We start from the raw sequence: 23,473 nt of genomic DNA, 5'->3' as shown, positions 1-23,473 counted from the left end.
ATCATTGTATTTGCTGAGAGTGAAAAAGAACTTGAGATATTGTTAGAAAAATTCAAAACAGAGTGTAACCTAAGAATTAATAAGAACATAGCAAAAGTTATTAAAGTGGAAGTGCAGGAGGATATAACAGTAATGGTAGACGTAGTGAGAATAGAGCAAGTGGAAAGAGTATTTAGGTACAGAGAAAGGTTGGAAAAGTAAATAAGACATTAAGACCATGATAGCGATGGCAAAACAAATAGTTAATTGCAAGAGGGGGATTTTATGCAGTAAGATAGAAATTCAATTAAGAAAGAGATTGGTAAAATGTTGTATATGGAGTGTTCTAGTGTACGGTAGTGAAACATGGACAGCAATGAACAGATATCAGGAAAAGTTTGAAATGGGGACATGGAGAAGAACCAAACCGGACTAATAAGATAAGAAGACGAAAGAGGTATGTTAAAGATCATAAAACGAACAAAAATAACTGAATTAGACATGTACTAAGAAAGAACTGTTTGTTGAAGGAAGTAATTGAGATAATTGTTCAGGGAGAATGAAATGGGTTAAACGACCTGAAGGAGGGAGAAGTGTATGAAGGAGTAAAGGGAAGAGCGCAGAGGATAGAATCGTGGAGAAAGCCATCAGAGGCCTGCATTAGCAGAAATCTAATGATGATGATGAAAGGTAACGCCTCTCCACTTCTTGGTAATGACGACTTAACATTAGTACCATCTCTGCCAGTTCATTTTGCAGCTTAGTTACGCAGTTTACTCAAAAAAAATTATTTAAAGTTATTTAAAAATTTTAAGAGGGATGAGGTCATGGTGGTGATGAAATTTAAAGGTTAGTAAATACGTCTCCAGGCCATTGCATATAAAATAAATACAAGATGACAAGTTACTATATTTTAGGCAACACCAATTAGCATATTTTTTCATTTTAGGAAACACATAAATTTTCCCTTTTTCTGGCTCGAGCCCTCGTATCAACTTTCCTCTGTTGCCAAACATAATGAAGTTGTTGTTTCAGTCAACCATTTCACTAAACTATTCACATACATTATATGTTGAAACCAATAATGTAATACAATTTCCGATCTCCAACAAAACGTTTGAAGGTGCATTTACGCATATGTAGTTGTTAACGTATTGCAAGTGATAATAATTAATTGCAATTACAAAACAATATCGAACTCAAATCAGTCGATCATCGAGAATCTATTGTATACCTAGCTACCAACTTAACAGTCGTCCCGACGTCCCGATCTTAGGGCAAGTTTCTAAAAAAAACTCTGAGGTTATCTGCACATATTTATTTGCTTACATTCAAATACTTAATTTTAAAGCACTAACCAAGTCCGCCTCCGGATAGAGAAGCAATTGCCTTTGAAGGTATTCCAAGTTGGGGCGGTCTCCTTTTAACACTTGCGGATTCAGGCAGATGCTCTCCTTCAGGCTGAAAACCTTCTTTGTCGGCTTTATATCCCACTACATACTCTTTCCCATCAGGTGCGTTGTAACTGTAATATCCTTCCACTACCGGTTCCTCGTTTTCCGTGCCCTTATTCAGGATGTAGCGCTTCTCGCCTCGTTTTTGACCGTCACTGGATTCCACGCTAGAATTGGAATGCCACATTAATTATTTAAGACATTTCTTGAGCATAATATATAGTGAGACAAATGCAAGCCATACTCCAATATTCAGAAACTCCTGATTTTTAAAGATATTGAAGTAATATTTGAGTATAAGTATTCGACAACTGTCTTTAGTAATCTTTTTAGTAGTAACAAACAAAAATTATGATAGCAGATGAGAGTTTGAAAGTAGATAATGTTTCTCGTGGTCGTTTGAACCAAAAAAATCAAAACAAGCTTATCTTACGCTAATCCATGGCAACAAATTTTGGCAATAATACGGCGATGAACAACAAGTAACAATGGCACCTTTATTAATGAGTAGAGATTAATTACCAATTTAAACAAACAAAATAGTTGTTAGATTGTTTAATGTTTAGTGAAGTCATTGTACAAAAATTTTGAATTGAATTAAATTGACACCGCCAAAATAAAATCAATCTAAATATTGAAACTTGTTTAATATTAGCATTGACTAATACGGGTATTAGTGAATGATATTAGACATATCTAGATTAAAGCTGTAGAATTTCGTGTTGAATCTTTTTTAATTGTATACGTTAGTTTAATGATTTCCTCACGACATAGTAATCAGTATATTAACCTTTTAAATCCTCATTCTAAAAACAATAAACTATTCGAATGTGTTACACAACTATCATTTCTTATACACTTTTCAACACGAAAACAGAAAAATTAATATTTGACCGAAGATTACGGCACTAGTAGGTAACCGAACGCGATCAACTATTCAGAGTTGGGCTGCACCGATGGGACGTTGTTCTCACTTTTGATAGCTATGCTGGAAGTCTTCAATCAGTGTAATTTTTAGCATGTCCGTCACACTCTTTTCAATGCATTCCGAAAAAAAGAATAACACACCGAAATGCCTTCTGAGGGCAGGGTGACATAGGGCGTTGTCATGGTGGAGCATCCATTTGGTCTCATGCGAATAACCCTTTTTCTGAACGTCTTTATTAAAACTTGGTTGACAGTTTGTACTGAAGGATTCCCCTTCTGTCAAATCCAGCATTGATTTGATTTTCGATTTGCCTATTCGAACTTTCTTTGGTCGAGGAGAGTTCGCAGTATGCCACTCCTCACTTTGCCTCTTGGTGCTAGGATCGTATTCAAAAATATTTTCTTTAACGCCCTGTATCTCTGTTAATCTCCTATTAGGTACAAAGGTATATTAGCCTAAATCGGCCTATTTTCAGCCCCTGTATCACCTATGACAGTTTGGCCCTTTAAAATTAGATCACCCTGTATAATCACAAGTTTTTCCCTTAACCTCAAGGGCAGAACCTAACAAAGTAATCTTTACATTGAAATTCTATAAATTATTATTTCTGATCTTTTGACCTCTCCCTCATTCCGCGACGATAATTAATAACATAGTTGGATCCTTTCCCGTAACTTCAAGGGGCCAATCCGACTCTTTATGCTCCGTACTCAATGAAATGACTATTAAAAAAGTTATAAATTATTTATAATTTTTTTACAAAGCAACGTTGAATTAAAATTCTATAAATTGTCTGCGATTTTTTTACTATGGTTCATCTCGTTACAATGATTAATAGGCCCTTTGCAATAATTGCTGGTTAGGTGGATAATTAATTATTACCTATGTGTTTAAACAATTGCTGCTAGCGAGGGAAATTGAATTGAAGTGGACATTTTCTTAATTTCTCATCTAATTTTTAGTATCACGTTAAAATTACGTATGTGTTTAACAATTATTTGTCACAAATCTGACTTCAAATCGGAAGCTATATTTATCTATGGATCTAAATCGGTTACATGGAGTTTTACGGACTCCGAGCTACGAGCATGAAATTAATAAAAACTGTTACAAAGTACCTTAATTAAGCGTTTTAACCTCGGTTTTAACAAAAAAAAATTGCGGAAAAAGTCCTAAATTTTTCATATCTTAATAAGAAGTTCAGTTAATTTCATCGAAATGTGAGGTTGTGTGAATAGGGGACCCAGGTAAGATGCGAAAGGGGTCGTTCCTCTCTCGGATGTGCGAAAAAAGTATCCCATGGAAGATGCGAGTGTCCCTTCCCCTCTTGGATACTCAAGACAGTTGAAACGGAATAGGGGTCCCAGGAAAGATGCGAAACGGGCCCTTCCTCTCTCGGATGTGCAAGGCGATCAAGGCTAGTCGGCGGTTCATACGAAAAAAGCGTTCGATGTGAAAAAGGGAGCACATGGAAGATGCCCTTTCCCTCTCTAATTTATAAGGTAGTCCATATGGAAAGGGCAAAATGCGCCCTCTCTACGGCGCTCTTCTTCTCTAACACGTTCAAGTTTGAACAGTGTGCGCCCTCAAAAGTGGTTTTATTAAAGTGTATCCACATGGAAGATACCCTTATTAATTTCATGATCGTAGGTCGGGGTCCGCAATAATGCCCTCTAAATGTTTCTTTATTGGACAGTTTCTTGGGAGTTTCAATTAAGAGACGTTCTAAATTGTGAACTTACGTAAACATCATTACGTCAAACTAACATATTTGGGCATGAATGTATAGGTGCAATAATTTAATTTAATTTAACTTGCTAGTCATTATTCCAGATAAAAACGACATGGGTATCATTCAGGGGTCCGGACTAAAACTGATTTCGGACTGAAACTGAAATAGAAACAGATAAACTGAAACTGGAACTGTAACTGATATTTAGTGTTTGAGGCGGACTGGAACTGAAACGGGAACTGACATTTGTTATGCGGGTAAGACTGGACCTGAAACTGAAACTGATAAATTATTTCAGTCCTGAATCCTAGGTGGCATGTATTTTTATAAATAAATTATAAAACAAATGTAAATATGCTTTGTTTCTTTTTTTTTCACACTGAAATTGCAGACTAAAAACTGTGAGACTAGAACTGAAACTGCGATTCAAGTGGGACTGTATGGCACTGAAACTGATTCAAGTCGGACTCTAACTGGAACTGAAACTGATATTTTCCAATTGAAATAGACTGGAACTGAAACTGATAAATCATTTCAGTCCGGGTTCCTAGCAAGCAAATATTAGTTACGTGCCTTAGGGCAGCCAATAAATACTCTTAGAAGTTAAATTAAACTAACTTATATCCTTAATATTCCTGTTTATAATCTTACACAATATCACATTATAATATTTTGTTTTATTAAAAATAAAGACGCAACTTTGAAGCTAAATTGTTTCAGAAAGAAAGAAATTGAAATTAACAATTGACGCATAGTCATAATTACAAACAAAAAGCTTGTACTAATTTTTATTGTTAAAACATAATTTTGTTTTTGGTATGGCGCACTACGAAAAAACGAAAATAATTATTATATTAGTATAACCAGGTAAAAGGAAATCAGGCGTTATAATACACGGGTCACGGTTGTACTTGAACACATGCCATTATTCATATTCACACGATAATTTATTGTAACACACTTTAAATTGATATATTAACAGCTCCCAATATCCTATTGGCCAGGTATCCGCCTATAGTGATCATTTCCTGCAGATTTTGCCATTTTGGTATAGTCTGATTAATTTCGAGTGCAATCTTTACAACATGCAGTTCAATTACTTAACTAGGTAGTTAGTACTCACATGAATAACATACTCTTTCACAATGTAGAGTAATAGCACACATCCTTACAATTACAGTCATCATATAGTATCTGCAGTCATACCCCAACTTGATTTAAAAGCAGCCTCTTTCCACGCTTTGGATCTCTAGCTAAATTAATCAGCCTAATGGCAAATTGATTGCCATGATTATGTAATACGAAGATTACAAAGTTTAATCAACCTTAAGTTATGAAGAAACACCTGATGCTATACTAAACCCATTTGCTGTGCCTAAATCCTTTTGCATTTCGGGTTACATGTAATTACCCATCAGCAAGGTTAACCTTTAAAAAAACGCTACATCATTTTGCGCTCAATACTTCACCAATACATACGGTTAGGTATAGTTCCCATGGACGCTTTTGTTATTTGTCGTTGTACCTACCTAATTACATACATTTAGCGGAACTTTCTATACTGTTTTTCCTATAGGTAATATCATTTTGTAACTAATTCGATAATATCTAAGAAGGTGTGAAATTAATAAATTATGGTCATCTACATCTTCTGTAGTCACTTTCACTTATAAACCTAAATACTTGTAATCCAAGGAAACTAAGGTTAACAATTTTGTTTACCTCATTTTATGAGGATTTATTATAATTCATCCTTTCGATTACGCAAATGTTAATTAGCAACCAATAAAATTTCGTAAGAATCCATGTGCCACACAGCTCGTGGGCTCATCTTCAATTAAATTCATCTTTCCTAATTCGTAAAATGTGATATAACTTCAGTTAAATAGTACGTGCTACTTACTTATAGGAATATTCTCCATCTCCACCGAAAGAATTATCAAAACTCAGGATGAATGCCTTGACAGCTTCCAAGGGCGCCGTAAAAGACGATTGCGGTCTGCAATGGCTAAGCCCCAGAAGTGCAAATAGTACAATTATCTAAACAAAACAATGCTCGATGTAGGTACATACAGGTGAAACCGACAATTTCAAATGATGAAATTTACATAAACTTAAAAATTGCCCAACACCACTACACAATTAAATTAATCTTACCGCTCTCATGGTGAACGGCACAAAATTGACTGAAGAATCACTGTCATTTCCAAGATACTTATATGTCACAAGCTACCATCGCCATTTGAAGATACGTTTTTGTTAAGGTATATATGAAAAGTAGTTAATTCAATCTGCCATTGCGTGATCCAAAAAAGGTTACTGTTAAGTACTAATTCAAAGAAACGTTCGATAGATTTACAAAGTCTTGCCCAAATATCTTCTCAAAATTACATTCCGTTTCATCATTGTAATTAATTTGTGTATCCTGGTCCTATCTATAGAAAATTAATTTCTCAATAACATCTTCTTTGCTATTTTCACACATCAAAAGGAATGTACGGAATTTATGCGTTGAAGGTTTTCAACTAATTAAAAAAAAATCAAGCAGTCGACGTTAATCATTCTGATACTTGCTATATTCAAATTCACATTTCTTAAAATTTATTTCTTATTATTTGCATTTCGGCCATTCAATTTAGTGAAACATACATGCGAAAGGAAAGAAGTAATGGTAATTGCAGTCAAAAATTAATTTTCTTTGTAAAGATTTTTGAAACCTTTAAAAAACCGTTTGCAAAGTCGATGCAAACGAAATAATTTGGCGCTACTGCTATAGTCCAGTATGCGGAGCAGTCAGAAGGGTTGATTCCTGCAAAAGGTGGTGTAAACGATTTTATCGTTTTAAATGATCCATTTGAGTCTAAATAACATGTATTTGAAGAGTTCACACAAATTTTGGCAGCCAAAAAACCTCAAAATGTTCGGACTTTTTTTTAATTTTTCGCTTAAAACTCGAAAACGGTCCCTATTTTATGAATAACACTTCTTTAGTAAATTAAAAAAAAACAACATTCCGCGTCGATCAAAAAAATATCACACAAAATCGGTTCAATAGAAACATTTTTACAAGCGATCAAAAAACGCCCATTTTTTCCAACTTTTCTAAAATCTAAGAACCTTCTTTTAATGCGTTGTGGCTCCTAAAGGAACGATAAGAACATCAATCAGAGAGTTCAAAGAGTACCAACAATTTAAAATTGAACCAATTTTTGAAATTCCTTGGAAAAAATCGGCGTTTTTTGATCGCTTGTAAAAATTTTTCTATTCAACCGATTTTGTTTGATATTTTTTTGATCGACGCAGAATGTTGTTTTCTTTAATTTACTAAATAAGCGCTATTCATAAAATATGGACCGTTTTCGAGTTTTAAGCGAAAAACTGAAAAAAATGCCAAACATTTTGAGGTTTTTTGGCTGCCAAAAGTTGTGCCGAGCAAACATTTGTGTGCACTCTTCAAATACATGTGATTTGGACCCAAATGGACCATTTAAAACAATAACATTTTTTACACCACCTTTTGCAGGTTAAATTATCGGAATACCGGACTAGTAGTATCATAGTGTATTCTATTCTTACACTATGCTAGTATTAACCCCTGCACGTGTTCTTACATTAAAAAAAATTTAGGTTTAGCATGCAGTTTTCTTGCAGCATCACGTAACTGTTTTTTACACATATTTTTGGCAAAACTAAGGGGGGGGGGTGAATTTGACATATAATTTTGGGTAGATATTTGTGTTTTCGCTTTAGCGGGACACATCTGACCATCTTTATTCATTTTTGTCCTATTTACATGCTAAGTTTAAATTGCCCATAACAATTTTACAATCTGATAATGTTATAATGATAGAGTGTGGACAGACGGTGACATTAAGAGAATTTTTTAATCTGTTCATTTCCTAATAAAGTCCTGTTTATAAGTATTCGAAAATTTGAAAGACAAAAGGTCCTATTCCATGTGAACATGTGGATCTGTCCGGCGGTCAGATCCACCGTGAGTTGCATACAGGCACACCGATCACGGACAAAACTCAACAGACGAATGGCGGCATTCAGCCACTATTTAAGTACTGTAGTACTGGTCCCTGGGAAGTGCATAAATTGTATTGAGGGCTGTGTCTATTGATAATAGAAAGTCGTGTGAGACCGAATAGACTTCAGCGCATTTGTGTGGTAGATCACTATTCTATTAACCAGTTTTGACTCCACCATCAATAATATCTTGTCGGAGGGTACCAATTCCTTTTGTCGGCACCTACTTCCCCGTTCGCTCGTAAGTCGCGTTTGAAGTTTTGACTCCATCATCAGTCAGATCTTGTCCACTTCTAACGCCCCCTGTGCCATTTTGGTGAATTTCGCTAAAACCCCTCTACAAAATAGTACCTATAGTTCGTTTCACCAATAATTTAACATTTCTCATTAGGACGTTAAGTAGCGGGAATTCCCACTGCGACATTTAAAACAATAGAACAATAGCCCCCATTTAACTAAAAGTCAGCGGTTCTCAATAAAAATTTTCAAACAAAATGGGCCGATTTATACGAGCACTACAATTTGGCGTTTGAAACATTAAAATTTTATTGAGAACCGCTGACTTTTAGTTAAATGGGGGCTATTGTCCTATTGTTTTAAATGTCGCAGTGGGAATTCCCGCTACTTAACGACTTAATGAGAAATTTTAAATTATTGGTGAAACGAAGTATAAGTACCTACTCAATTTTTGAGTCACTTCTCATAGCTCGAGCTTCTGTTGGCAACACGAGAAAGAGAGACCGCGATTGGAGCTTTAAGAAACTTTAAACCACGTGACAAAATTCTCAGCGGAAAGTATCTTTTGGGCGCCAGAAGTCACGGCCAAGCACGCGGATACACATATACGAATTGATACGGATCTGTCCCACGTACACATCCTCCGTAGATGTCCGCATGTGAATAGGATCTTTTATTGTCAGGTGTGGATTTAATTATAAAAAAAAACAATCAAAAATGGAATTGAAGGTTTCCGAACTTCGTGTTCCACTTGAAGAAACATTCTTTGATACGACAGGTGTGAAGAGTGTTATATTCTTCAAAACCGACTTGTAGCTGCTTGAGGAAGGCGTCAATCTTTAGAAGTAGGTATTCCTTTGAATTGGAAAAACAAGTGAATTCGTGGAAACTTCCAGAATGGGGCAGATTGGAAGAATCTAGAAGAAATCGAAAAAAATCTACGAGAAGAACTTTGTCAAGGCTATGGTGACACAGAAACAGCCCCGTTATTGGAATTGCGGAGAAATTGGGTATTTAGGGAATCGGTGACGAAAGGTTCGTGAGAGACACCCCGAGTGGAGTCAACAGCAAAAGCAGCGGACACTACACAAGTATAAATTGTGCACAACTCTTGTGCAGACAAAACGCATATTTTTTAACCGAACTAGCTTTTGTTTTGACATCAACAATGGATATAATATTTCTTGCAGACGCTCAATCGCCCTTTGTGAGTACCCTCTTCCGACAATCCGTTCTTTGATACTTTGATAACAGGACAAAAAGAAGGGCAGCAGTTGGTAGAAAACGGGTCCTTTCGTTGAGACCTTTAATTAGAATACAATGAGAGATAAAATTAATGTTTAACCCCCCCCCCCTCAGGCCCCGTCGCCCACTGATCTTGGAAAAAGTCGCACGGGAAAGTTGTTAGTTAAACCAATTTATTTCAATGAGACCTTGCATTATAATACCATGAAGGGTAGAACATGTGTCCCCCCCCCCCCATTTTCTAAAATGTAACTTGGTACTACCAAAGGCATGCCGTATGAAAAATCTGAGACCAATTGGTTGTTATGCACGTTTTACTTTCAAAAACAGCATCTCAGGAAATAATTCGTGGGAGCCCCCTTTTAGACAGCAAAATTTGATGCGCTAAAATGTTGATGAAAACGGGCAAACATCGACCTGCTATGTGAAGGCCACAGAAATCACTGTTCGATCTATACGTATAGACGGTTTAGTAGATGGAAAACCTGGGTCCATACTGATAGACGCCGGCGCGACAAGGACCATAATGGCGTTAACAAGATGTATGGATCAACACGATTCTGTGTGGATTATCGCCGCCTCAATGACGAGACTAAAAAAGATAGCTATTTACTTCCACGAGTTGACGACACGCTTGACACGCTATCCGGCTTCCAATTTTACAGTCATGCCGTTCGGATTGTGTAACCCACCCGCGACGTAGGAACGTCTCGTGGAAAATGTGCTAAAAGGATAATCGTGAAAAACTTGTTTAGTCTACCTGGACAACATCGTTGTGATAGGAAAGACCTTCGAAGACCACATGAACAATCTGCGAGAGGTCTTACTAAGGCTTCGGTCGATCAATATAAAACTTTACCCAAAGAAGCGCCATTTGCAAAATTAGCAAAATGTTCAAAAAAGGACAAATCGAAAAGGATTTAGAGTGCCACGCCCCCGCCACCTATTTCCAGTGCTATTCACACGATAAATATTATAATAACCTTTAAATGGATACCTCACCGTCCCAAGTCCCCCCAACGCCTAGGCCACCTATAGTTTCTACATTTCCTCCATATTTTGTTATAGATTTCTTGTGATGTTAACTTGTATTGTAATCTTTACAATAACATGCAGTTCAATTACTTAACGTATTAAGTACCTACTCAAATTAATAGCTTAACTATGTTTTACAATGTATGGTAATTAATAGCACTCATCCTCGAAATTACAGTCATCATCTTATCTGCAGAGTCATGCCCTAAACTAATTGAAAACCAACCTGTGTCCATACTTTCCATTTCTTGCTAAATTAATCACCCGATCGTAAATTGATTGTCACAATTTGGTAATAGTTTAATTAACGATAATTAAACATCTGATGCTGTACTAAAATCAATGCTATGCCTGAATCTTTTTGCATTTCGGTTACATATAATTACCCAACAAGGTTAACTTTAAGAAAAATGCTACATCATTTTCGTTCAATACTTCACCAATACAAACGGTCCCATGGACGTTTTTGTTTTATTTGTGGTAGTACCAAATTACATACACAATGCATTTTAACCGAAAACTAAATTATGCATTTACAGTTTTGGAACAATCAGGACTATAAAGCATGGCTTTCTCTTGAAAAACAAAAAAATACTCAATTACGGGTATAGTGGACCTAATCTCGCGACACACTGTATAAACTCATATAAAAACGAAAATTTGGAATTCGTTGGCGCATGCGACTAAGGTTTATGATTTGTTTAACGGCGGTCTCTGTTCAATCATAAGTCGCGTTAATTTTGACGTTTGGCTGATCTCTGATAGGGCGGCTCTGTTGCTAAATAGTCGTCACGGTATTTTCATGTGGTTTTTTAGTAATTGTGACCAATTTTATGCGCTTTTTATGGATGGCACTGGGTTTGGTCTGTTTCGGTATATGGGTGTCCCACGATGACAGCCAGTTATACCCAGAGTTGATGCTAACTTGCTTATTTCAAATGGAACACCCTACACATCATCTTATTTTTAGATTCTACTTAAAATTCTACTTGCGCGTCATGTATAATGCCCTATACCTAAATTTACCCCATTTTGATTAATTTTTATGTCAAAAATGACCTCTAAGGTCCAAATTATAGTTGTCATTTTTTTATATAAGACCACTTCTTATTTTATTGGGATTGGTTGTCTTTTAGAAAAGGTTCCGCACAAATGGAATGTGTAGTTATTAGCTAGGTATACTTAAATACAGGGGATTCAAAAAGTAACATTAAAGATTGAATTAAAAATATAAAAATAAAAAATTTATAACTAGGTTTTAAGGGTAACTTTGTGTAAAGTAATCTGTTCGTCGCGTATAAATTGTTATATAATAATATGCGACAAACTTCGGTAGCCAGTCCGTGCACAAATGGCGGACGAACTCGAACGCCACCAAGGGATGCGGCTTTGCCCCCGGAATTTATAATACGCTAGTGTTAACGAGCAGAAAGGTATCCGAATAACCTTCAAAAGATATTTGAGATACTTTTTAAGTTTCAAGAAGGTACTTGAAATACGTTTTAGAACTTGCAAGCATTTTCGAGTTAAATTGTGTATGTTGATAAAAAAGTTTCTAAGTGATAGGAGGAAATTTGAAATACGTTTTATAGTTTGCAAGCATTTTCGAGTTTAACTTTACATGCTGATAAAAACTTCCCGCGCAATGACCTAGGGAAATCCCACAGTCGTGAACTTGGGAAAATCCAAGCGCGAGAGTGCTTACGCAAGGCGTGCTTGGTATATCTTTATGTAGCGCCTAGTTAGTTAAATTCAGTGGAAAAGGTACCAAATATTGTTCTAAGAGTGCTTTTCCATATACATCAACAATAAATCTACGTTTAGACGCAGCATTTCAACGCCACTTGCGCAGTTTGGAAGCGTTATTGCGGTTGCGGTTCCAGTTCGTATTTGGAGAGGAGAACAGGATTTTGTAAAGCCGCGGCATTCAAATCAAGGATTTCTGTTTAATAGGATGTATGATTAGGAAAGAGGTCTTCGTTGTACCTAATGATCCTGTCATCGTCGTCGTTCCACATTCCTGTAATTGTGGAAATTTGAGTCGTTCACCTACACCTGTGACATCACGATTTACTATCTGAAAGGTTAGTTTATTTATATTTTGTGCGTGCTTAAACTGGATTGCGTTTGCGCGTACGACTTTAAGGTAAATTATAATTCAATTTATAATTAGAATATTCGTTCAGTTTGTGAATTGATTTAGATTTAGATTAGAAAAATTACATGGAAATGTATATATTGTTTAACGTTTGCATCATAAATAAATCAGACGATGTATTGACTGAATTTGTGTTTATTGATTTAAAAATATACTTCAGGTCACGTATCAATTTGATTCCATTTACGATGCCAGCTGCATGCCCTTAGGAAACGCTTTAATTCATGTACGTTGACAGGAGAGGTGATATTTATGATAACTTTGACTCTCTCGGGGTCAGGACGTAAACCATGTACGTGGACCACATAGGTAAGGTATTTGAGGAAAAACCCTAGGAAAAACTGACATTTATCTTTGTTTATGATCAACCCGGCAGCAAGCGCCCGATTGAAAACTTCAGTTAAAAGACGTAAATGTGATTCAAAATCGGGGGACACAATGACAACATCGTGGTAGACCAGAACATTAGGTTGGAGTTTAGGACCGAGAATAGTTTCGACGATACGCTGAAAGGTAGCCGGAGCGTTGTTCCAGCCAAACGGCATTCTTTGGAATTGGTATAGTCCCCGTCCGGGCACGGTGAATGCTACGCCGTTCGGATATCTCACGCCCAAACGAGAACGGAATATAAAAATTTGCTATGGCTCGCACGAATACCTCCCGCACACCTGCGCATGCGCGTTGTGCCAAAATGTTTTCCAACTGTTTCTTTTATGTCTAAGAATATGTGTACCAAATTTGGTTCCAATCGGTTCAATCGTTTAGCCGGAAATAAGAGTTTGACACACTTCCGCATGCGCAATTCTGTCCAAAAGCTTGTCCGCTCTTCCTTTTATGTGTAAGAATATGTCAGATTTGGTTCCAATCGGTTCAACCGTGTAGCCGGGAATGTGAGCACAGACGGACCGACAGACCCGCATCATCGAGATTTTGTTTGATTCGGATTCCTGGTGCTTCGAATCGGGATTTCCGTCAAAAAATTGGTGGGTCTTTTTTACCCCAATGCAATACTTCCCTTATTAACGTGGTAAAAATGGAAGTTTGTGCTTTGCAGTCCATTTTACGTAGTGCGTTCGGGATGGTTCGCCTGCAATCGTCAAGCTAACAAAAACACTTTTTCCCATTGGCGTCACACGGATACGGCCAAAATGCATGCAAAATAAGAGAGTTACAAATTACATAAATGAAACAGGAAGTATTAATCAATATTTATTTCAATTATAATAGTCAAAAAATAACACGATAACAAATTAATGACTATTCTGATCACGTTTGCGTACTATTATTAATCTTTTCAGCTGCATCGCTGCTAATGCTATTGTTGTACGAGATGGTAAATGTCGAAGGAGTTGTACTGGGTTCTGCATCTTTAGTGACAATGACAGATGACGACTCCGAAGCATTATCAGTCTCAATGTTCTGTTTTCTGAGAGCCTCCGTTAATGCTTTCTCAATCATTTGTGGAATTCCATTTCTCACCATTACATCGTGCACTTGCTGCTGTGTTAGTTTTGGAATACTGTGGGTAGCACTTTTACCTAACAATTCCAAAATGGAATCTGGAATATTTTCACTATCTAAACTGCTTTCGATTATTCTTCCGTCGTCCCCCACGATAGCTATAATTGGTCGCTGATCTTGCCCTTGCTGTTCGAAGTTGAGGCCACCCGCACTACTATGGCCCAAAAGATCTATGAGTGATTTGTCGTAGTGAAAGTCGTTATTTTCGGCTTGTACGGGCAATTGCTGTCTGTACACTATGTTTTGGTTTTGATGATTTTGTAGATGAGAAACTTGTTGGTAATTGTCTTCGTAATTGTGCGGAGGGTTCTCAATGAACTGGCGATTAAACCGCGACTGTTGAGTTGCTTCGATTTTGTTATCCTTTTGATCGTAGTCTTTATCGTTAGTGTCGTAAGCAGGTACGAATATGTTATCGCCTTCTGGATGAAAACCGTCCTTATCAGCTGTATATTTTACTTTAACCATTTTCCCATTTGCATCAGGATAGCTGTAACTTCCCCTTACTATGAAGTTTTCGTGGTCAGTTTCAGGATTTTCGAGCACTCCCTCTTCCATTCGCTGTACGCCATCAGTTGATGAAAACCTAGCAGTGCATTAGATCCAAACTTTTTTGCATAGGCATAAACTTACCCCCAGCGGTAATTACCGTCCCCTATATTGTGAAAGATGTAATCCACAATTTGGGCAATAGCTCCACCAAGCACGCTTTCATCACCGTGTATTCCATAGACTTGGACTATCACCAACACTAAGCACTGCAAAACAAGAAAAATTAAACAACAATGGTACATTGTACCAATTTCTTACAGCTATACGAAACATGTTCGCTTATCCTTCTTCTGTTGGTATAATCCGTAATCAAACTGACAACTAATGCAGCCATAGTTTGCACTTTTATACGTCTCCCCTTTAAATCCCTACTTCCGTATGCCAGTATTAGCAGAATCTTCCGAGTTTTGATTATGTGAGATATTGACTATCGCAAATCTCTCTTATTTCCATAATATTTCTGTCAAATCACATGAATTTCCTTTCAGACGAACGAAAAATGTAAATGTAACCTACTGTTGTATATTTTATGTATTAACATAAGAGAATAACGGAAATGCAGACACATAATATTACATAAGTTTGAATTGGATAGCTCATTAATTTACATCGTCTCATAAGTTCTAGCGCTTCTTCCATTCTACTTTTTCTATTTTCTAATTGTAGAAAGAAACAATATCTTTTCAAGGTAAGCGTACGTAGGTGGATGCGGTTACTGATATCAATACGTTTAATGAGGACGAAAAAAAAGTGAGTTTTATAACCGATTGTCGCACACAAACCCAATTAGATCTGCTTAGATCTGCACGAAATGACTTTTTTGTAGTGTTGGTCTCGTTAATTTTTTTGTTAGAGCACAAGAAATGGATCATGTGATGTAATGATTTTAAGAAATACATGTCTCGCATAATACCTTTTAAAAAAGTTGCTCGCAAACTATTAGACTAATTAACAAAAAAAATTGTAAAAGTCTTTGAAATATAGCCAAAGGCGGTTAGAGGCTCTCCTTTTATTAAATTGTGGTTATATTTCGGTAGTTAAACTGTAACCAGACCAGAAAGTTAGAAGAAAAAAAATGAACCCCTCAAGAGATTAATATGAAAAATATAATATGAGCCATTATATTATATATATATTTTTATATATTATATTATATTATATTATATTATTTTATATTATATTATATTGTTTTATATTATATTATCTATATTATATTATACTATATGGCTCTAGTCTAGATCCATTATTTGGGTTACATGTAAACAAAATTTTTTTGGATAGGACATAAGCTTGATTCCATTACGTAAAGAATCAATGCAGGATGTCTATTTAAAAACTTTCAAGGAACCATGTTGCTCGAACAAATACAGTACTTTATATTCCGTCAATTCACTCATAATTTGGATTTATAAATAAAACTTGAATGTTGCTGTATACTTATAATTGTTATCACGTTTATTATAAGTATACAGCAACATTCAAGTTTTATTAATGCATCCTTATAATTCCAATAATGGAGCAATTCATCCATAATTGGATTTATAAGTTACACCACACAGCTTGTGTAACATTGTTACAGAGTTACGTTTATATATTCTGTTTTTTGTTTGATGTATTTATCATGTTCACTTTTTCCTCTGATCCTCGGAAACCATGTTTTGCTACCGAGAAAGAAAAGTCTCGCCCATCATAACCGCTAGAGCCATTAGCTTTACCTTCTTCAATTTCATAGAATTTTGTAGATAACATCCTCAACTTGATCATTTCCGTAGACTCCCGTTTTCTAGATTCCTTTGCCATTTTTGCATTATTCAGATTCTCCTTCCACATCCTTGCTTTCCATACGTTTCTTGACTTTTTCATATTTTCACCTACCTTGGCCTTTTTAATTTTTTTCTTTATTTTTCTTGGCCCTTTTCTACCTTCTCGGTATTACATAAGCAATTGGTTGAATTAATGATTGTCTTTCTACGTCATTTGATTTCTGTAGCGTGTTGTCCTCTTAATATATTCTCGGGTCCAAAACCCGCAGCGCAGGGTAATCTTATTTCAGTCGGATTTTGCTGCAACAATAGCTGTCAAAAAATTATGCTGCTCTGAGATCACTAGTCCATATTTTAGTAATACAATTCAGCACAATATTCCTGTGTGTGGGTTTTTTTTTCAAGACAGCATAGTTTTTATTGCACTCTGGGAGAACAGCGATCCTGATTTAGGCTTTGTCATCATTTTCTTATGGCATGTGTGGTGTTGTTTATATCCGTGGAAAATTTATAGTTTTGGCTACCCAGAGGTATAATTTGTTTAGGGGGGGTGCCATTTGAAATTGTTAAAAAATATGACATTTAACAAAAGTCAATTAAAAAAAAAGTACTTTTCAAGTACTCTCCAAATCAGTAATAAAATATAGGGTGTTCCATTTAAAACTAATGCAAGTTTGATACGCCACTGAAATACAGCACGGCCCTGGTTTCAAAAATATTTTAGAAAGATGCCGGCGGTAATTGTGTCCAATTTTGCTCTAAGACTTTTTTCGGTATCTTTTATGGTAAAGCAGTTATGATCCGAGGGATCTTAGGTGCTACACCCTGTATAGTTCCTTAACACTGGTGGCGCAATGAAATCGATTATATTTGGGTTCTAAGGGACATCCATTTGTTTCATTCCTTAGTTATAATACTCGTAGATGACAATTACCCCACTTTTTAAAATTTATGGATTTGTCAGAACATTTTCCAAATTGGGTGCAATGTTAAGAATTTATTACAAACTGCAAAGTAGTATTTAAAATTAATATTAATTTTATTAATTTTAAATACTCGCACTAGATTTTGAAATAGCACAGCTCGTCCTTTTGTGTGATATGGTTGCTGACAAACAAATTAAAGGAGAAATCCGGGCGTTTGAGAACTAGCAAACAAGACATTTCAGACCGTTGCGTTGGTTTAATTGTAAAAGATTTTTCACTTGGTCCATCCAGCCACAAGATAATAATAATAATAATAATACCCCCTTATAATTAGATGGCAATTTAAATTATAACAATCACATGCAAATTCATAATTTTTTTATTGTTGCTTATGGGCTGGAATCTTTATAAGTTGATAGTTTTAATAAAGCTCTATTATTGAGTTCTCATTAATTGAGTCTAAGGTCTTCCTGAAAAGCAATGTAGGTTGTCTTGTGAGTAATGGAGATGTGCAATAATCGTATAAACTCAAAGGACATTATTTTATGCCAATTAATTTACTACACTGTATTTCCTAAAGTAAGTAATAAACAAATAAGTGTCCGAACCATCACAGAATTTAAATTAACAAATTTGCACTATAATCTTCAGTCTTCGAATTGTTTGATTTGCATAAATTATTTGCCTGGAGGACCTTGAAGAGAGATGATGGCGGGTGTGCCTATTCTGTCTGGAAATGACAAACCACCGTCCACGTTTTTTCTGTTTTTGGAATTTTCGTCTACTCTGTCTTCGATTTGTGGAGCAACAGGCGTAGAGTTTTCTTGGTCGTCGGGTGTCTCGGTGACAGCGGGTTCTTCGATCGTTTTCCCTCTTGCAACAGTCGGTGCATCCTTAAAATTGTCAAGGAATGTGCTTGGGCTGATTACTTCGGCACGATAACCGAATTGATCGGAAACGTAGCGTACTTCATGGGTGGTGTTGTCGGGGGCGACGAAAAAGAAATAGCCGTGCAGTACGTTGACCGGTGGTTTGTCGTCGGCAACTTTCTTTAATTCGCCAATTTGATGTTGGACTATTCCGTTGCTTGTTCTGAAACTAAAAACACATTCGTGTTACACAAATAAATAAAAGTACTTATTTCTTATTCTAATTTTAATTACTTTACAAAAATAAAGACTAGACATAATTTCCAACTTTCAATTACATTTACAATACAATTAAAAGTCTCTCTTCACTTATGAAAAATTCTCCCCCACAAACCCCGTTTTGAACCCCATCAGGTACCTATACTTGTTCCAGAAATATTCCCTCCAAATTCGGATCAACATGCCCGCTCCCAACTATTCACCTAAAATTTGCCCAAAATTCTTATAAAATTCGTCCACGAGAATCCGTTCCTAGGGAATCTCGGGACATTCGCCCCCGAAAAACTTGTCTTGGGATTTCCTAACAAATTCGTCCTAAAAAATTCGCTCTGGGAAAACTTCCACAAGGAAGACTTGTCCCCAAGAAAACTCAATGCAAGTTACCTAATTTGTTTCGCAAAATTTACAAAACGATTCTCTGGGAATTCGCCATCCAGTTCTGTAAAAATTTCTATCCCCATGCAATGGAAAAATGTACATTTCATGATATCTAACACCTACATCTCGTTCTCCGTTCGCCCATGGAAAATTCTCTGACTAGTTTAATTTATTGCATTCGGAAAATTCATCCCCGAAAAGCTCTGGGATTTCTTCTGAAAAATTCTCCTCCGGCAGTCATAAAATTCTACCTCAGGTATGCACTGTACACTTGCCCTAGAAATGATTCCTCCTACAAAATTCCGTTTCCAGTATGTTCAAAACTGACATGAACGTTTCTGGAATATTTGGTTGCAAAAAATTCATTCCCCGAAAATTGGCCCATGAAAAATTCGCACTCCCGAAATTCACTTCAGAGCCACGAAGACTCGCGTTAAAAAAAATTGACCCCAACTATATTTCCAAATTCCTCCTCGAATACCTCATTTCTGGAAAATTCTCCTTCCGCAAATTTGCACTGGGAAAATTGGCTCCCTGAAGACTTGTTCCCAAAAAATTCAGTATACGTTAATTCGTTTCGCAATATTCGCAAATTTGTCTCCAAAAAACTCCCTTCTGCATTGCGAAAATTCTCTCTCCCAAGAAATAATTCCCTTCAAAAAATTCGAACGCTAGAATATTCAACCCCAACATGCACGCTCCTGAAATATTCGCCTGTAGAAGAATAATTCTCCGAAAATTCAGCCATTCCTTGCAACATTCAATACACGCCTACGAAGAACGGTCTCGTAATGTCCATTTCTAGAAAATCGGCACCCGCCCAGGCCAGTCCATTTGCCCCCGAAAAATTAATCTCTATCTAAAAAATTCTCCGGTACATTCGCCCTAAAAATTTCTTTCTCAGATTCTTTTCGCAAGATTTATATAAACGCGTGCTTCGAAATTTCCTTCTGAAACTTCACGTTTGTTCTGGAAAAATTATAGTCCATGTGTACCTACACTTTTCCCAGACTTAACGCTGCCACGTATGTTCCTGGAATATTCGCCCGTAAAACTCATTCTCCGAAAATTCGCTCTTGGAAAGTTCGCTCTCGCAAAATTCACTCCAATGAATTCGATCACTTAGACTCGTTTTCTAAATACCCGTTCCCACGAAATCGCTTCCACTTTCATTGACATTTCTGAATATTCGTTTCCGAAAAATTCGTCTCTAAGATTTCCTTCAAAAAATGCACCTCTGACAAATTCATCCTCAAAAATTCGCGTTGGGAATATTCATTTTCGAAAGACGTCCCAAGAAAGTTCAATGCAAGTTAATTAGCAAAAACGCGTTCCTCTAAATTCGGATTCGAAAGTTCGTCCTGGAAAAACTGGTTGAAAGAATTGTACGCCAGGTACACCTGCTCACAAATAATCCCTATCGAAAAATGTTAATCCCAGAATAGTCAACTCCAAGATCAACTCCGACATACACGCTCCTGCAGAAAACACATGCTCCGAACATTCGTCCATGGAGAACTCGCGCTTGTAACATTTACTCCACGCTCACAAATAACGCTAATAAATCGCCTCCCCATTTCTAAGTTTATTAGCATTTGGAATATTCGTCCCCAAAGAAGTCATTTCTCGCTGTGGAAAAATTCTACGCCAAGCACATTTGTCCCAGAAATACCAGTCCCCAAGAAATCGCCTTTAGGTTTATCTTTACTCGGAATAGTCGTCCTAGAAAAGCTCACCCCTGGGATTTCCTATGAACAATTTTTCATCGAAGAAATCTGTTTACAAAAACACACTCGGAAGACTTTTCTCCAAACAGTAAATTAATCCTTTTTGGAAAATTCGTTCAAAGATAAATTCATCAGAGGACGAGCATTCCTTCATAAATTTCCCAAGACTATTTTTCTTTAGAGCGAATTTTTCGAAAGTTCTTTTTAGGACGGATATTCCAAGAATACCTAGAGTTTTTCCGGGTGGGAATTTCCGGATGTGTTTCATGAATGAATACACCTGGGCTTTGGGAGTAATACAAATACCGCAAACAAATATTACGGAATACGAATAATTTTCCGGATCGAATATTCCTACGGCTCTCCTAATGAGATTTCAGATAAAGAATGCAAATAATCTCAAGTCGTAATTTACCTGATTAAACCAGTGCGAATTAGTAAACTCGACTTCTGACTTGGCTCATATTTAATAGCACTGATCATTTGAGTCGAATTTTTCTTTTAGATTCATCTCCTAGATAGAATTAAGTATATAGCTAGTATAGTCGAGTATTCTTGATGTCAATTTATCTGGTAATCAAGTTTTGAGGGCAAACGTTTTGAAAATTTCTTCAGGAGAAATATTCGTGCTGGCGAATTCTTAAAAAGTTTTTAAAAGTTATTTCATGGAGGGCTCGTTTTCTCAAAGGAGAATTTTCCAAAAACCAGATTGCTTCGCGTTCTCGAGTGAGAAACAAACGGCCGAATGGCCAAGCCAAGAGTATATCACAAAAACAAGAAACAATGTACTAGAATATGGTACCTTTGGATGAGTCTCAATGAATCCTATCACTTTCTCTTTGTAAGTGCCTACCTAGGTGCCTGCCGACAAAATTGATTTTAACCATAGAGGAAATACAATCCTCTATGTTTTAACTAAGGGGATGCACTTGTAAGTAAAATAAGTAGGTATAGGTTTCCTAAAGAATTCTGAGGTGTAATTTAGTATCTAATTATACAGCAAACATAATAATAATATGTGTTCGTGCTAATGGAAAGAGAAACCATAGTTCATCATTAGCATTACTGCATCGTTATGGCAAAGAGTATAACTCGGAGTATAATAATTGGCATGAAAAATTCGATCACAATGTAATATTATTAGGTACATAATTACCTTCCTGCATTGGGATACAAATGTAAAAAAAATGGTTTCAACGAGATATCTAGTTAGCCGTGGACTTTTAAAAAAACTATCATTCTTCTAGAGCAAGAGATGAAGGTTATCTGTGCAACATAGGTACACCGTACACGTTATATAAGTAGATGGTGAAGAAATTCATTAGATGGGAAAAAGGTTATGATAGCGTCAATTTTAGGTTAAAAATCATAGAAGAAACGTATTAACTGAAAGCCTATGGCACCTGCAAGAAATGCTTGTTATGAAACTACGAGACCCAGGCTCACTTTATAAACATTATAATTATGCAAATTTTTAGAGTTGCTTTGGAAGTAACAAGTAGTCTATAGAGGAAGTTAGGTGTGTAATTTTTCATTATAAATTTTGGGTTGCATTAACATTTAAAAGAAGTTCTGGAAGACCTTGCTTCGCATTTCAGTCTACCAGATAATCGGTATAACACATAATGGTAACTTACCCAATTTCGTAGTTACCCTTCCAATCATTTGATTGTTGAAAATCCGTTATCCTTGCATCTTGATCGTGAACTGGTTTGGCGGTCACAATGTAAATCACGAAAGACAATAGTGTAACCTACAATAAATTGAAGAAAACACAGTAAAAGCCGAAAAATTGGCACAGTGTTTGAAAACTTACACACTTCATGCTTTGGTTTTAATCGAAAGGACGTGCACCAACACAATACCAACGAAGAATACGTAACCTGGAGTTACCTATTTATACCTTTGAGGTGGGAATTCGAGATCAACATGCCAATGTCAACTTACACGACCTAGCCGAAAGGTAGAACTTGTCATTCAAAGTCCTATTGAATGCTTATCACGGAGTATGATGCAAATTCATCTCAGTGTTTGTTTGGGTAAATTGTTCTGTGTCACACTTTCGAACGTAATCATTTCCTAAAACGCCTAACAATCAGGAAAATACCCAGTTAGACGAAGGCAACACTTTTTGAATACATAATTTCATCTAATGATGCAAAATTGGAGTAAAAGAATTCCCAAATTTCATTTTGTGTTAGTGTGACACTGTTCAGTGCACATTTTAATAAAGAAAAATTTTCGGAACTACACTTCGAAAATAGGTTTCCCACTATTTCTATGGAATCTTCCTATAAACTGTAAAGTAACCCACTGAAAAAGATACCTTTGTGTAATTAGATTAACATTCCGCAGAATCAAAGTTATACCTACGCATTTCGTCATGAATGAGCTAATAGCAGTATTAAATATTTATTTAACATATTATTTATAAAGTGATTTAGTAACGTAAATGAATATTTCAATTCGAAAATGTTAATAAGTTTAATTTATTCCTGCATGGACGAGCGTCCCAAATGTACACCAAAAACTTACTAAAACAATGCAAATTATGTTCTCTTTTGCACTTGAAGGTTTATTACAGAGTCAAATTAATGTTTAGTCAATAATGGTCAACATTTCAAAACATCTGGTGCAGGTGAAAAGTAAATAATGACC

General features: G+C 36.2%; 3 protein-coding genes across 3 annotated transcripts; all 3 read right to left on the bottom strand.

Annotated features, from left to right (window-relative positions):
* Nucleotides 1-1,282: 1,282 nt before the first annotated feature.
* Nucleotides 1,283-6,402, bottom strand: LOC116171804 (endocuticle structural glycoprotein SgAbd-5-like). Its single transcript, XM_031488803.1, has 3 exons — nt 6,251-6,402; nt 5,997-6,133; nt 1,283-1,600 (listed from the first exon to the last, which is right to left on the bottom strand). Exons 1-3 carry the CDS (start codon nt 6,257-6,259, stop codon nt 1,333-1,335), a joined length of 414 nt encoding a protein of 137 aa, XP_031344663.1. The 5' UTR covers nt 6,260-6,402; the 3' UTR covers nt 1,283-1,332.
* Nucleotides 6,403-14,066: 7,664 nt separating this feature from the next.
* Nucleotides 14,067-15,188, bottom strand: LOC116170143. Its single transcript, XM_031486332.1, has 3 exons — nt 15,132-15,188; nt 14,955-15,079; nt 14,067-14,907 (listed from the first exon to the last, which is right to left on the bottom strand). Exons 1-3 carry the CDS (start codon nt 15,144-15,146, stop codon nt 14,067-14,069), a joined length of 981 nt encoding a protein of 326 aa, XP_031342192.1. The 5' UTR covers nt 15,147-15,188.
* Nucleotides 15,189-17,923: 2,735 nt separating this feature from the next.
* On the bottom strand, nt 17,924-22,786 carry LOC116172521. Its single transcript, XM_031489752.1, has 3 exons — nt 22,632-22,786; nt 22,453-22,568; nt 17,924-18,660 (listed from the first exon to the last, which is right to left on the bottom strand). The coding sequence occupies exons 1-3, from the start codon at nt 22,638-22,640 to the stop codon at nt 18,240-18,242; spliced, it is 546 nt and encodes a 181-aa protein (XP_031345612.1). The 5' UTR covers nt 22,641-22,786; the 3' UTR covers nt 17,924-18,239.
* Nucleotides 22,787-23,473: the final 687 nt, after the last annotated feature.

Source organism: Photinus pyralis, unplaced genomic scaffold (genome assembly GCF_008802855.1).
Source record: "Photinus pyralis isolate 1611_PpyrPB1 unplaced genomic scaffold, Ppyr1.3 Ppyr1.4_LG5, whole genome shotgun sequence".
Classification (NCBI taxonomy): Eukaryota; Metazoa; Arthropoda; class Insecta; order Coleoptera; family Lampyridae; genus Photinus; species Photinus pyralis.
Note: the sequence above shows the minus strand (reverse complement) of the source record. Positions and strands in the feature narration are given on the sequence as shown.